General features: G+C 52.1%; 1 protein-coding gene across 6 annotated transcripts in view; it reads left to right on the top strand.

Moving 5' to 3' along the window:
- DLGAP4 (DLG associated protein 4) overlaps positions 1 to 9319 on the top strand; it is a 160260-nt gene extending 150941 nt beyond the window's left edge. For all 6 annotated transcript variants that reach the window (XM_069871734.1, XM_069871732.1, XM_069871730.1 and 3 more), the window contains 6 exons: positions 139 to 500; positions 1967 to 2058; positions 2498 to 2907; positions 5090 to 5181; positions 6661 to 6813; positions 7521 to 9319. In XM_069871734.1, the coding sequence (XP_069727835.1) occupies positions 139 to 500; positions 1967 to 2058; positions 2498 to 2907; positions 5090 to 5181; positions 6661 to 6813; positions 7521 to 7736 (1325 nt within the window). In that variant the 3' untranslated portion in view covers positions 7737 to 9319. The remainder of the gene's footprint in view (positions 1 to 138; positions 501 to 1966; positions 2059 to 2497; positions 2908 to 5089; positions 5182 to 6660; positions 6814 to 7520) is intronic.
- Positions 9320 to 15532: the final 6213 nt, after the last annotated feature.

Below are 15532 nucleotides of genomic sequence, written 5' to 3'. Positions count from 1 at the left end.
CTACCTGGAGGCTCCTCTTGGATGTTGTGACTGACTTGCTTTTTCTTTCTCTTCTACTGTGTATCTCTCTCTCTCTCTATCTCTCTCCCCCCAATCTGTCTCTTGCATTCTCCGTTCTTCCCACCTCCATTCCTGCAGGTTCATCATGCCTAGTGGCATATAAAAAGACTCCACCTCCTGTTCCACCTCGGACCACATCCAAGCCGTTCATCTCTGTCACTGTGCAGAGCAGCACTGAATCGGCGCAGGACACCTACCTGGACAGCCAAGACCACAAGAGTGAGGTGACCAGCCAGTCGGGACTCAGCAATTCCTCAGACAGCTTGGACAGCACCAGGACACCCAGCGTGACAAGAGGAAGCGTCGTGACTCCAGCCAGAGACACTCCAGAGTTACCCCAGAAAAATGCAACTTTGAAAAGCGACAAAGGGACTCTGACGAGCGAAGAGCCGAAAGTGGAGAATATCCCCAAACGGAAGCTGTCGTCAATAGGAATACAAGTACGGAATAGTTTGTTCTCCTTTGTCCTTAACCCCATCCATTTACCGTGTGCATTTTGTGTGGCCAGGGCTGCAGCTGAGCTCGCTTAGGGTACCAAAAGAAACTACCTTCCTTGTCAGACTAACTTCCTGTGTTCCCAGGGGTGAGATTCCGCAGGAGCCTTCCCAAATAGACCAGAAAGGACTGAGTTCTTTTGTACTTAAAGTAAAATGTTTTGTTAAAGCAATGGGACTGTGTTAATGGGCTGAGCCCCTTCAAGAGGCCTTTTGCTGCAGTGTCATAGAATCACAGAATGGTTTGGGTTGGAAGGGACCTTAAAACCCATCCAGTTCCACCCCTGCCATGGGCAGGGACACCTCCCACTGGATCCAGTTGCTCCAAGCCCCGTCCAACCTGGCCTGGAACACCTCCAGGGATGGGGCAGCCACCACTGCTCTGGGCAACCTGGGCCAGGGCCTCCCCACCCTCACGGCAAAACATTCCTCCCTGAACTCTCATCTCAATCTCCCCTCTCTCAGCTGAAACCCATTGGAGAAGGAGCAGAGCAGTGTTCAGGAAGCGCCTCCTCGGTCTCCACCATTCCCAACAGGCTGCTGCTTCTCTTGCCGGAAGCATTTAACTGTGGAAATCAATGGAAATGTTCTGTTGGTTATATAGTCAAGTGAGAACCCACTGAGCAGCATAAATCCATGCTTTATTGAGCAAAACTGAAGCTGTCCACAGTTGTACGTTCTTCTTGCAGACAGGTTTCCCAGTTGCAGGTAGCTGAGTGCTGCCAGCACTGGATCTCTCCCACAGTGCTGGTTCAGTGCTGCAGGCTCGTACCTGCAGGCAGGAACTGGAGCACTTAGGCAAGTCCTAATGCAGGATCTGAGCTTTAAGCCACCATGTGTATGTGCTGAATAAGCTCTTCCCAGCAGGGCTAACTGGCCAGTTTAGCGTGTGATAGTGAAGGCTTTTCTGCAGGGCTAGTGGGGCAAAACAAGGGCAGCAAGGTGAGAGAGCTCACACTGGAGAGGCTGGCTGCCTTCCTATTCCCTTCCTTCCTGAGCTGGTTCCTAAGCCACCTGCCCCATGGCCTGGATTTGCTTCCTAAAACCTTCTAACCCTCTTATCCAGAGCACAGAGGGTGTCAGTCCATGGGAGAGAGGAAGCTGGGCTTTTCTGTCAGTCTCAATCAGATCGCTGCCCTCTCTTGAGCCTCTTGGCCTTTGCCCGTGCCAGCTGCTGCGCAGACGGGGCTCCCTCGGGGGCACAGACCCTCGGAGCGAGCCGCAGCCACGCGAGCAGCAGCGGGTGGCAGAGCCCAGCGCCGTTAGAGCCGACGCCTGGCAGGGTGTGGTCCTGGTGCTGAGCCACGATCCAAGGCGATTGGTGTGCTCGTGTGCGTGCAGTTCTCCTGGTCGTGAATTCCAGCAGCAAGTTCTCGTGTCTGTTTTTGTCTGTATTTTCTCTGTTTAATAAGGTTGACTGCCTTCAGCCGGTGGCAAAAGAGGAGCCTCCTCCACCAGTCACCAAATTCCAGTCCATCGGGGTACAGGTAGAGGACGAGTGGCGGTAAGTGAGAGACGCAAGTGTTCGTAGTTTCCTTTCGTTTAAATTGCGCTTCCCCCACTTCTGCTTGGACCTTCTCCCCTGCTTTGTTCCGATACGAGTGGTGTTGAATGGGGCCCATGGAGAGCTCTTCCTCCGCAGCACACCCACTGCACAAAGCCCTGGTTCCATAAACAGCCAAATCCACGGGAGTTTGGCATTAAATAAAGTACAAGGTGTAATTATAGATGTGCGTCAGTCCTCTCGTCTGAACAGCCTCATGCAGTAAGCAGGCAACCTTATAATTTTGTCTGTCTGAGCGTGGTGTGTGTTTGTGTGAGGAGGGGTGGGGCCAGGCTCGGCCACAACAAACATGAGGCCTCGTTGCCCTCGTGTTCCGCTGTCCACGTGAGGGCAACCGGGTTGGATTCTGCTCCTCACAGTTTGCTTTTGATCTCTCTAGAAACAGCCACTCTCGCAGCATGTCCTCCAAACAGGACACAGACTCTGACACACAGGAACCCAATAACTCTAGCTGTAAATCATCTGAGAGAAGCCTCGCTGAGTGCCCCCAACACAACAACTCCACTGGGGTTGATGCCACTACCAGGCAACCAGCCAAGCCCTCACAGATTAAAAGAAACCTCTCCTATGGAGAAAACAATGACCCAGCCCTGGAACCTTCCTCTCTCCCTCCTCCCGACCCCTGGCTCGAGACGTCCTCCACCTCGCCGTCAGAGCCCACGCAGCCAGGAGCCTGCCGGCGGGACGGGTACTGGTTTCTGAAGCTGCTGCAGGCGGAAACAGAGCGGTTAGAAGGCTGGTGCCGCCAGATGGACCAGGAGACCAAAGAGAACAATCTCTCTGAAGAAGGTAAGTGCTGTCAGCCGCTTGGCACAGGACAGGAGGAGCAGCCTCACAGCTTCTCCCTCAAGAAGCTGTAACCGAGGAGTGGAACAGCTTCCTGCAGTTCAATCGCTGATAGTGTGCAGGGCGAGGGTGGAACACAGAGAGGAGGATGGGACAAGGAATGTTATTTCTGTGTCATTAACATGAATTTTAGTCCTGTGTCCAGTTCTAGAATCCTCAGCGTAAGAAGGAGATGGAGCTGTTGGAATGGGTCCAGAGGCTACAAAGATGATCAGAGAGCTGGAACACCTCCCATATGAGGACAGACTGAGAGAGTTGGGGTTGTTCAGCCTGGAGAAGAGAAGGCTCCGAGGAGATCTTATAGCGACTTTCCAGTACCTGAAAAGGGGCTACAAGAAAGCTGGAGAGGGACTATTCATAAAGGCTTGTGGTGATAGGACGAGGGACAATAGGTATAAACTTGAGAGAGGAAGATTTAGAGTAGACATAAGGAGGAATTTCTTTACCGTGAGAGTGGGGAGGCCCTGGCCCAGGTTGCCCAGGGAAGTCGTGGCTGCCCCATTCCTGGAGGTGTTCAAGGCCAGGCTGGATGGGCCTTGGGCAGCCTGAGCTAGTGGGAGGTGTCCCCGTCCACAGCAGGGGGGTTGGAACTTGATCATCTTTAAGGTCCCTTCCAACCCAAACTATTCTATGATTCTATGATTTCTCTGGAAAGGATGAGGTAACTTCCTTTAGCAGATGGTGTAAGGAACAATATTGCGATGCAGCACAGAAGATGGTTGGAGTGGTGCAGCTTCTGACCATTCCAGACTGCTAAAATCTTACGTAGGTTGCATTCAGGGAGACTGTGGGATCTTCTCCTGCCTAACCCATTGTCCAGAAGCGGGCAGGTTGAAGTTTAGTTGGCAGTGGGGCAAAAGGAACATGACTTCTGAGCTTATTTGATCTTTTCAGTTGGTGGATTTGTCCTCACAGGAGAGGAGATTTCTTGTGGGAAAGCTTCACTGGATGTGTGCTAAATACGCACGGGGAACACAAGGCCGCTTGATTTTACCGGGTTCTGTCCCAATTGCGCTTGTTTTGTTATTTTCAAACAACCTGGGAAAAGCTGCGCTGCTTGCAGTGCAAATCGTGCCCCTGGTGCACACCGAGTGACAGAAGGGGGTGGCCACGATGCGCGGGGCAGGGTCTTGGTTTGCAGTCTGGTTGCTTTTTATCTTTTTAATATAAACTGATGGTGAACTAATGAACTGACGGTGAGGCTCGGTTAGGGCTGCGTCAGTGCTCAGGCCAAGGAGCTGATCTCTAATCCTATTGCACTAAGACACTGCACCGGCTGCCGAGCTGGCCAGGCAGTGCCAGGGCTCTCCCTGCCTCCGGGGATGCCTGTGGCAAGCGTGACCTGGCAAGGAAAGAGAGAAAGAGTGGTGTGATGTATCTGTGACCTCCAAGAGCAATCTCCTGGTAGAGTCTGTAACTGAGAACTCAGTGGGTACAGAGAGAGCCCAGCTTAACGCTTGTCCCACCAGAATCTGTGAACATTCAGAACTGATTCCGTAGGTGCAGCCACACATCAGGGAAGGGAATCGGTTCATCCCTGGTCACGAGGAATTGTCTCTCAGCCCTTCAGAAGGGAAAACCCCAGACAGTGTTTTTCCATTAATGAGTAGAGGGATGGTGCCATACCCAGAGGCATCTTGGAAAATGCACCAAGAGCAGCAGCAGTTCCTAGGTATTAAAGGCCCTGGCCAGCCAGGAGTTTAATCCCTTCAGGTAAACAGAGGTTGGAGACAGTTCTCCTGCCCTTTGCCACCTTCACCTCATACAGGGGTGTGATCTGCAAGCCAGTGCCAGCAGATCTACTCACAAGACGGTGGTGGTGACTTGGATGAGGGGAACAAGGGAATTTTCTTGATCAGGACACGCTGAAGGCAGCGTAGGACACTGCACACGCTGATGTGATGTTCACACTCTTGCCTGCGCTAGAAGGAGCAATAATAGATGGCAAAGACAACTGTAGATTATAGTATGAATACATCTTTCCCTGAGCACTTGCTTTCTTGGGGTCTCTGAAACTCGTTTGCTAGTGAATCAGGAGTGTTTCTTTGCTCCAGAAATGTGAGTTCATTGCTGCATTTAACAATCTGTTCAGCTGAGGTCTCCTTTCTCTTTTTCTCTCCCATAGTCTTAGGAAAAGTCCTGAGTGCAGTGGGCAGCGCACAGTTACTAATGTCACAGAAGTTCCAGCAATTCCATGGCCTCTGTGAACAGAACTTGGTGAGTCTGGGTCTATTTCTCCTGGGTCTAGGGGAGAGGAATGTATAATAGAATCATGGAATTAAGGTTGGAAAAGACCTCTAAGTCCACCCAGTCCAACCATCAGCCCAGCACCCCCGTGGCTACTTAAACCATGTCCCCAGGTGCTATGGCCATGCTGCTCTGTACCCTGGAAACTGCCTCTGTCTTTTTAGTTCTAAAAGGCATTTTGAGGTGAACCATCGAGGTTTTTCAAAGTAGGGGGAATGTTTGATGAGTCTGTATTTCTCCCAACGTGCTTGCATTGTGTGTAGATTATGCGGATGGTGAAACCATTCCCAGAGGATTGTCCCTGGTCACAAAGCGCTGCTTGAATCGGATCTCTTCAAATGTAACGCAAGGGTTTGCCCTTGCTGGGAGCTGAACAGGGATGATGTGGGGATGGATGGGAATCTTTTGGGTTTTTCCTTTCAAGCCTTATCGTGGTATGGATTTCTCAGACCTCCTCAGAGGCAAATGCCCCTTTGCCTGCAAAAAAAAAAAACTTCAGGTAACTTGGGAAGGAGGAGAAGGGGCTGAAGTGCTGATCTCTGGCTGGTCAGGGCTGAGAGATGAGCAGCAACACCACTTGCTGCCAGGCTCTCAGCAGAGCTGTGTCCAGGGTCTCCCTGAGACACCTTGTACTGAGTTGTTCAGTATGCTTCCTTGAGACACCCAGGCCCACGATGGCAGCTCAGATGTCTCAGACAACTCTGTTCTTGCAAGAAACTTAAGCTACTTAAAATTGTTCAAGGTAGCCTGAGAAATACAGATACTTTCAGATTTTGTGCAGGACTAACAAACTTATTTTTCTCCTGGAAGCTGGATTGCTGCACTCTGGCATGCGAGTTCTCCAGGTGTCAGAGCTGTGCTTTACATCCATTTTGATTACTACCTATCCTGAAATCAGGATCTCTGTGTAAGAAACCAGTGTTCTAGCTCTGAATCACATGCTGGAGTTGAAATTACAGCTGTGGGATTAGCGCTGGCTGGGGAAGCCTTGGGAAGAATGGGAGCTGTTGCTTTCTGCTACAGAGAGCATCTCTTAGGATTCTTCTTCAAGCTCTTCTAGGAGAAACACAGTCAGGATCTCTGCTTGGATCTCTTTTGCCTGGAGCAGTGGTGGCCGCGCCATCCCTGGAGGTGTTCCAGGCCAGGTTGCATGGGGCTTGGAGCAATTAGATCCAGTGGGAGGTGTCCCTGCCCCTGCCAGGGGGTTGATGCTGGATGGGCTTTGAGGTCCCTTCCTACCCAAACCGTTCTGTGATTTGGTGATCTCTGCAGAAATAGTTTTGACTGTAAATGATGCATTGGGTCTTTGCATACTATGGGCTGGTGTCTCCCATGGGTTCCTGACGTTTCAATTGTCAGAGGTAGAATTGCAAGGGGAGGACACAGAAGCTGTGCGGTCTGGAGGGTAAATTCTTCCTGAAAGGCTGTTTTTTATGCTTTGCCTTCTAGAACCCTAATTCCAATCCCAGACCCACAGCCCAGGACCTCGCTGGGTTTTGGGACCTCCTGCAGTTGTCTATTGAAGACATCAGCATGAAATTCGATGAGCTGTACCACCTGAAAGCAAATAGCTGGCAATTGGCAGAGACACCGGAGAGAAAGGTGAGCGTGGGGCAGTTGAGAGTGGCCGGAGCACCTCGCAGGCATTTTGGGTGTCTGTGATCTGTTCCTGTCTGCAGGCAGGAGATCTCTGGGGCTCTGACCACGCTGCATTTGTGCAGTGTAACCTCACAGCCTTGCAATGCGCTGAGCCCATTCCTCCTGAGTAATAGCGGAAACTATTTCCTGTTATAGAGCGGGAAGGAGTGTCAGGATGCAGGGAGACCGGTGGCGAGTGGCTTTACAGCAGTGATACAGAGGCCTCTAGTGTTGCAAGCGCTGCATGGATGGGGTTTATTCCTGGTGTCTGAGCAGGATAAAAAACACCTACTGGAGCCCATTGAAAATGCAGCGCAGATTGTGTCCCTGGGCCTCGAGGGCAGGAACAGAACCAACCGTGGCTCCAGGCAGGGCGGCGTGTTCAAATTTTGCAATTGCAGATCAAGTTCAGCTTTCGTGCTGCCCATGCTGGGTCCTTGTCTGCTTTGCGGAAGGGCTCTGTACCACAAAACACAAATAGGAACATTTGTAAGGGTGGGGGAAGCTGGTTTTGATGAATGTCTGCCTCAAGAACAGCTCCCGCTTCTCTCACCTGACACTCGATCTCATTGCTTGGCCGTGAGAGTCCCCACCAGGTCAGAGAGGAAGCTTCTGTATGTGCATTTTTATTTTATGTTTGGGGTTTTTTTTTCCTTACTGTCTTCCTAAAGGAAGAGAAGAAACCACCCCCTCCCGTGCCAAAGAAGCCAGCCAAGTCCAAATCCCAGCTGAACCGGGACAAAGCCTCTGATTCAGACAAGCAGCGCCAGGAGGCTCGCAAGCGTCTCATGGCAGCCAAGCGGGCGGCCTCCGTCCGGCAGAACTCGGCCACGGAGAGCGCGGATAGCATCGAGATCTACGTACCCGAGGCACAGACCCGCCTTTGAGCAAAGGGGCAGAGGAAGGAACCGCGTGGTTTTTATAAGTCATTAAAAAGGAAAAAAAAAAAAGGGTTCTCTCTAAACTAGTGTGATTTATTCAGTCTAGAGACAATGAGCCATCCTTGAAAAGGGCTCCCGAGTTGGCTTTTTTCTCTCAGCTTTAAGTAATGAAGATTTTAAAAAAAACAAACAAACAAAAAAAAAAGAAAAAAAAATGCCCCTTGTTTTTCTCACTGGCTGTGGTGTTGCGGAACGGACTGGACAGACTCCTGGAAACTCCAGCCCCTCGACTTGGAACTTCAGTCTTTTTACTTGTTCTATCTAACGAGAATTACAAGCTTGTTTACGAGAAGAAGACAAGAAAACATGAAGCCTCGAGCACTTGCCATGCTGTGTTCCTCCTCCTCCGTTCTGTTCTTCCTTCTCATCCTTTATTTTTTCCTCCCACTCCCTTTATCCCACCTTTTGCATGGCTTTGTTTACCGTGTAAGAAGTAACCTCTCTTCCACAGAGCTCCCGAAGAGAACACCGTTCAGTGTGTGCTGCCATTGCACTCTGCTCCCCAGCAGCCTTTCCTGGGGTTTTTTGTTTTCCTTTTGATGGGGATATCGGGGTGGGGGGGGAGAACAGGTGGGCAAGGAAAGGCCAACGGCTTTGTACTCCTCAATTTGTTGAAGTGAGAGGATGGCGGGGTCTGTGGAATGTAACGCGGGGCTGTCAGAACGCAACCCAGAAGCAAATGTGCAATAAGCTGGCAAAGGGAGACGGGACGGCGCTTGGAGGCTGATCCCGAGAGTGGATCCAGGCAGAGGGGAGCCGAAGGACTGCGGAGCAACGGCGAGGACGAGACACACATGCTTCACTTTGATTTTTCTCCTCCTCTTCCCTTTACAAAATTATTTTCCTTGAATTGCTTGTTGAGAAAGAAGCTGCTGCACCGGGGGAACCTGTTTCCGGGGAAGGGGAGCGCTGGAGGAGAGGGTGTTTTGGGGTGGGGGGACCGGGTTTTGTACAAAGAGAAGGGCAGGGGTGGCTGGCGGGAGGCTGCCTGCCTGTACGTATGTGTACATATGCACATATACACTTAGTAGTACCTGTACATTGAATTCATACACACGTATACATGCCCGTACGCACAGCGCAGACGGTGCTCTCACAGCACCTTGGTGAGAATGGGCATATGTATAGCATATATTTTTACATGTACTATATCTAGATGTGTGTAAAAGTGTGTGTAAAAATATATACCCTGTGTGTAATCAGATGACTATTTTTTCCTTATCTCCCTGCTCTCTGGGTAGAGGAAGGATTGCTAAATATTTTTTAGCCCATTTTCCCCTTTGTAGGTCTCCTTTTCAGTCTGACTTCTCGAAGCCAGAACTTCCACCACCTTTGCCGCCCCCTCCAAACAAGCATTCGGCCCCATACTGAGCGAGAAGGCTGGGGATTTGGGGTTTTTTTCTCTTCTTCACTTGCTTGACTGAGTTGGGAGATTGTGCGCTACTGTAAGGGGGTGGGGGCAGAATCCCAAAGAAGTTTCAGCGAGGGTGTTGGTGATCCAGAAGGCAAAAAATAAATAAAAGTGAAATCCTGACTGACCCCTGTGTGACTGGTGTCTGGTGTAAGTTGTCCGTCATCGTCCCTGCGCAGGAGCTCTGAGAGGATTCTACCCTACTGTAAAAATTGTGCTGCTTCCCATCAAAGCTTGGCTCGAATTCCACATCGGCCTTGAATCATCGCGGTTGAGACACGGACTCGGGTTGTGCTGCTGGGCTTGGGGGAGGATGGTGAAGATGCAGGTTTGGGAAATCTCCAGTGTTGAAAAAGGTGATTTTTTGCAAAGTAGAAGGGAATGTTTGAAAGGTGTTCTCCAAACGTGCTTGTTTGGCGTATAGATAATGGGGATGGTAAAACTATCCCCAGAGGATTGTCCCTTGCTGGTCACAAAGCATGGCTTGAATTGGATCCCTGCTGATCCCTAGCAGGAAAAGATGATGTCTCTTTCTCCCCATTCTTTCTTCCCTCTCAATTTACTCTTCCAAGTTTGGCTGCAGCTGCTGCCAGGGCCTGGAAAGCTGCGTTGGGGCTGGTGCTCCAGCCATCGGCCGTCTTGCTGCGCTCCCACCTACTGTTCTGCATTCAAGGCTGGGGCTGTTCCTTGTCCTGGGTCAATCGCTGCCTGGGCTGCGCTGGGTGCTGGTGCCGGCCGGGCCGTGCACAGCTCCAGGATGAGTTTGTGCAGCAGAGGTGAGCACCCATATCCCTGCCTGGCCCTCGTTTTGCCTGGCCCTGCTTTCTTGGAGGAGGAGAACCCACAGCCAGCACAGCGGGGTTGCAGAGCAGTGCTTTCCTGGCAAGATGGATTTCTCTCTACAGCTGTATAGATGTACATGCAGATATTAAAATATAAACACACATATAGATGTGTACATAGATGAAAAATACACATTTATCCATATTTCAGAGAATCACAGAATCCTAGAATGGTTTGCAGGAAAACAATTTAAAAGCTGCAGAGCTTGAAGCCACAGAGCTGCCTGCTCTCTGCAGAAGGATCATGAAATCATGGAATGGTTTTGATGCCAAAAATGCCAGCAAATCAAGTCTCTCAGACCCACTTTGGAGTTTTAGAAAATGAGCACCCTTTATCAGCCCTGGGCAGCACAAGGAGCGATCCCCATCAATTGTGTGCAGTGAGAAACAAGCTGCCACAGAACAGATTTCCCACTTCCATGCAGGTGGATAGATTTTCCCAGAAATCTTACACGTATTGTCCTACTTTCCAAGGTCTAATTTCAATGCATTATGAAACTTTGCAACAGCCAAAACTCTGGTCATTTGTAGCTGGGTCCAGCTCTGCCTGACCTTGCCTGTCGGATAGGGAGAAAACTGCAAACAGAGGGGATTCCAGCAGCAGCCCCCTCTGTGCAGCACAGACCCCCCTGAGCACAAGGCGTTCTCATCCCCAAAGAGTGAGCAGTGTCGGGAAAACCCTCGCTAAAAGAAGCCCTGCTCTCGGAGGGACGTTCTGCCTGACTTTCGAAGGACACGATTATTTGGATTAAACTTATCTTCAACGCTGCTTTAGCTTATATCACAAATATAGAATCATAGAATAACCAGGTTGGAAAAGACCCACCAGCTCATCGAGTCCAACCATTCCTATCAAACACTAAATCATGCCCCTCAGCACCTTGTCCACCCGTGCCTTAAACACCTCCAGGAAAGGTGACTCAACCACTATCCTCAGCCTTTCCCTCATCCAGTAGTCAAGTCACTTTATAATAGAAGGCAATCAGGTTAGTTTGGCAAGACCTGCCTTTTGTGAATCTGTGTTGACTGGGCCTGATCACCCGGTTCTCTTGCATGTGCTTTGTGATAGCACTCAGGATCACCTGCTCCAGGACTTTCCCTGGCACTGAGGTCAGACTGACAGGCCTGTAGTTCCCTGGATCCTCCCTGCGACCCTTTTTGTAGATGGGCACAACATCAGCCTCCAGTCCAGTGGAACTTCCGCAGACTTCCAGGACAGCTGGAAGATGATGGAAAGACTTTTTGTAACAGGAACTACTTCTTGTACCAGTTTGGGTTGGAAGGGACCTCAAAGCCCATCCAGTTCCACCCCTGCCATGGGCAGGGACACCTCCCACTGGATCCAGTTGCTCCAAGCCCTATCCAACCTGGCCTGGAACACCTCCAGGGATGGGGCAGCCACCACTGCTCTGGGCAACCTGGGCCAGGGCCTCCCCACCCTCACAGGAAAACATTTCTTCCTGAGATCTCACTTCCATCTCCCCTCTTTCAGTTGAAAACTGTTCCCCTTCATCCTGTCCCTGCAGTCCCTGATCCAGAGCCCCTCCCCAGCTTTCCTGGAGCCCTTTTCAGCACTGGAAGCTGTTCTAAGGTCTCTCCACAACCTTCCCTTCTCCAGGCTGAACAGCCCCAACTGTCTCAGCCTGTCAAGTATCTAATCTCAATCTCCCCTCTTTCAGCTGAAAATTGTTCCTCGTCACTCTGTCCCTGCACTCCCTGATCAAAAGCCCTTCCCCAGCTTTCCTGGAGCCCCTTTCCATACTGGAATGAAGAAGGTAAAGGAGAACTGCCATATTAAAAACACTTAGAAGTGAGTCCTTCTTCCCCAGCTTCCCTGCAAGCTCAGCTTCACTGCGTCCGTAGGTTAGTTCATGCAAAAGCAGTCAGAAATCCAAACAATGATAACTGCTTTCAAAAGCTTTCTAGTTCCCTACCCAAAGGGATTAGAAGGCTGGGATGTTTGCCTGATTGCCCGCTGGCTCCCAGCACGTCTCTCGCCTCTGCAGATCAGCCCAGGGCTTTGCAGTGTCGCCTGCTCTGGTCAGTGCAGCAGCTCCCTGCTGCCACGTTTAATGCTGCTGGAGAGAGAGACCAACCTGTTACAGCCCTTTCCATGCTTGTTCACGGGATAGTTTGTTAATCTTAGAACTAATGCCATGTTAAATTGTGAATTCAAATATAGAGTGGCTTTCCCTAACATGCAAAGCTTGTCCTGTGCCTCTGCGAGCAGAAGTTTCCCAGCAATTTTGACTTTGATTCTTAAGGATTAGCATAATGTTGCCACATCTTGGTATAAGGGAGGAAATGGCTTGAATCTAGGAATTGCATCTAGCAATTAAAACCTCTTGATGATGGTAGCTTTGAAGATGTACATCTCAGCTGCTGGATGAGATACTGTGATACATACTGTGTTCAGTTCTGGGCCCCTCACCACAAGAAGGATGTTGAGGCTCTGGAGCGAGTCCAGAGAAGAGCAACGAAGCTGGTGAAGGGGCTGGAGAACAGGCCTTATGAGGAACGGCTGAGAGCGCTGGGGGTGTTTAGCCTGGAGAAGAGGAGGCTGAGGGGAGACCTCATTGCTCTCTATAACTGCCTGAAAGGAGGTTGTGGAGAGGAGGGAGCTGGGCTCTTCTCCCAAGTGACAGGGGACAGGACGAGAGGGAATGGCCTCAAGCTGTTTAAAAGACGGGTGGATGAGGTGCTGAGGGACATGGTTTAGTGATTGATGGGAATGGTTGGACTCGATGATCTGGTGGGTCCTTTCCAACCTAGTGACTCTGTGATTCTGTGTGTGGCTGCCTGGCAGGAGACACCTGCGATCACCCGAGGGCTCTGCAGCAGCTCCCCGCTGCCACACTTCATGCCGCTGGAGAGACAGCTCCCCGCTCAGCCTCCCCTCCTTCCCCTCACCCCCCGTCTCTCCCCTAGGCAGGTTCCCGCCCCGGGGCCGCCAGGGCGCGAAGCGGGGGGGGGGGGGGCTGGAGGGGGGGGTGGAGAGGGAGGCAACCAATCACCGCGCTGTGAAGATCACGTGGTCACGGGGCCAGCCAATCACTATGCGGCGTGACGTTAGGCAAAATGGCGGCGCCCTTCCTCTGAAATGGCGGCCGAATACAAGATGGCCGCCCCCACGGCCCATAGAGAGCGCTTTCCCTGCATGGGGGCTTCCGGTTTGCCGGTGCTGGCAGCCGGGCGGAGGATCATGTGACCGCGGCGCCCAATGGCCGCGTGGGAGCTGCCCCCAACCCTGGGCTGGCGGGGGCTTCGGCCGGGGTCAGAGAGTCACAGAGTCACTAGGTTGGAAAACACCAACTGGGTCATCAAGTCCAACCATTCGTATCAGTCACTAAACCATGTCCCTCAGCACCTCGTCCACCCGTCCCTTAAACCCCTCCAGGGAAGTTGAATCAACCCCCTCCCTGGGCAGCTTCTGCCAGTGTCCAGTGACCCTTTCTGTGAAAATTTTTTTCCTAATGTCCAGCCTAAATCTCCCCTGGCGGAGCTTGAGGCCATTCCCTCTCCTCCTGTCCCCTGTCACTTGGGAGAAGAGCCCAGCTCCCTCCTCTCCACAACCTCCTTTCAGGTAGTTGGAGAGAGCAATGAGGTCTCCCCTCAGCCTCCTCTTCTCCAGGCTAAACACCCCCAGCTCTCTCAGCCGTTCCTCATAAGGCCTGTTCTCCAGCCCCCTCACCAGCTTCGTTGCTCTTCTCTGGACTCGCTCCAGAGCCTCAACATCCTTCTTGTGGTGAGGGGCCCAGGACTGAACACAGGATTCGAGGAGCGGTCTCACCAGTGCCGAGTACAGAGGGAGAAGAACCTCCCTGGACCTGCTGGCCACGCCATTTCTGATCCAAGCCAAGATGCCATTGGCCTTCTTGGCCACCTGGGCCACTGCTGGCTCATGTTCAGTCGCTGCCAACCAACACCCCCAGGTCCCTCTCCTCCAGGCAGTTTCCAGCCAGACTTCTCCTAGTCTGTAGCTGCTCAGGGTTGTTGTGCCCCAAGTGCAGGGATTGGCATTTCGCCGTGTTAAACCTCATGTTTATGAATGCTGCCTTCACCCAGTGGAGGCTGGTGACCCTTCCCCAGGGAGGAGAGCGTAGGTCCCTGCACCTCTTCCTGATCTGCCAGGGTCCCCCAGGTCTGGCCAGGACAAATGCCCCTGGGTGCAGCTCAGGAGCTCTGTGGTTGTTGCTGTGCAGCCCCCAACTTGCAAGCTGGGCTCCAGCCCCTCTGAGCACCCCAACCCACATTCCACCAGGAGCCATGCAGGATGGGGGCCACCTTGGAGCTGCATCGACGAGTCCTGGCTGGAATCTGTGTTCCTCCATCCTCCCTCAGCCTTTGCCCAGGGCCAGGGCTTGTGGAGCCCCCGGAGTCTCCTGACACTCCAGAAATCCAGGCTGAGAGAGATGCAAAGGGCTTTGAACCAGCGTCAGCCTCACTCCGGCACCTGCTATGGGAAAGCTGGCATCCCTTTTATGAGAGGCAGGGCATGGAGCTGGCACAGGGACTGCAGCCCTGAGCACGAGACATTTTGGCACACACACTCCCAGTGTGTGCTCCAGAGAAGGGAAGGGAGCTGCAAAGGGTCTGGAGAACAGGGGTTGTGGGAGCGGCTGAGGGCCCTGGGGCTGTTTAGTCTGGAGAAGAGGAGGCTGAGGGGAGACCTCATTGCTCTCTGCAGCTCCTAGAAGGAGGTTGTGGGGAGGTGGGTGCTGGGCTCTGCTCCCAAGTAAAAAGCAATAGAATGGGAGGAAATAGAACGGTTGGACTCGGTGATCCGGTGGGTCTCTTCCAACCTGGTTATTCTGTGATTCTGTGATTCTGTGAAATGGCCTCAAGTTGTGCCAGAGGAGTTTTCGATATTTAGATATTCCTGATATTTGGAAAAAATTCTTCCCTGAAAGGGTTGCCAAGCACTGGAAACGGGTGATACCATTTACTGGTGGGGTTGGCAGTGTGAGGTTTAAAGATTGGCTTGATGATCTTCAGGGTCTTTTCCAACCTTAATGATTCCATGATCGTGTGATTCCCAATGCATGCAAGAGGCTGGCCAAGCTCCAGGGGCAGCACAGGAGCAGGCAGGGCAGCCCCAAGCCCAGCCGTGCCCGTGCCAGCAGCACACAGCCTGGGGTCCACGGTGGAGCAGACCCCTGCCCACCGCACAGCATCCCCAAGGCACTCTGTGCAGTGAAGTCCCCGAGCTCACTGCTTTTTCCCCTTGCCAAGGGGCCAGCAGCGATGCCATCTCCCTTTTCCACTGCTGGCCAGGAGAAGGGAAGACACAAAAGCATCGTCAGCCCACTGCTGCTGCCCGCCAAATGCTTTCCTGCTCCCAGACACCGGCATCAGAGACTGTGGGAAGGTGCAGGCCTGTGCCAGGCACCATCCCTGATTTTTTCCACTCCCAGCACTGCTCTTTCGACCTTGTAAGCCGCTTTGCCTGGGTGTCGGGAAGTGGGAGCTGGCTGAAGGAGGAACAAGGC

The sequence above is a fragment of the Phaenicophaeus curvirostris genome, chromosome 18, assembly GCF_032191515.1.
Source record: "Phaenicophaeus curvirostris isolate KB17595 chromosome 18, BPBGC_Pcur_1.0, whole genome shotgun sequence".
Lineage (NCBI taxonomy): Eukaryota > Metazoa > Chordata > Aves > Cuculiformes > Cuculidae > Phaenicophaeus > Phaenicophaeus curvirostris.
Note: the sequence above shows the minus strand (reverse complement) of the source record. Positions and strands in the feature narration are given on the sequence as shown.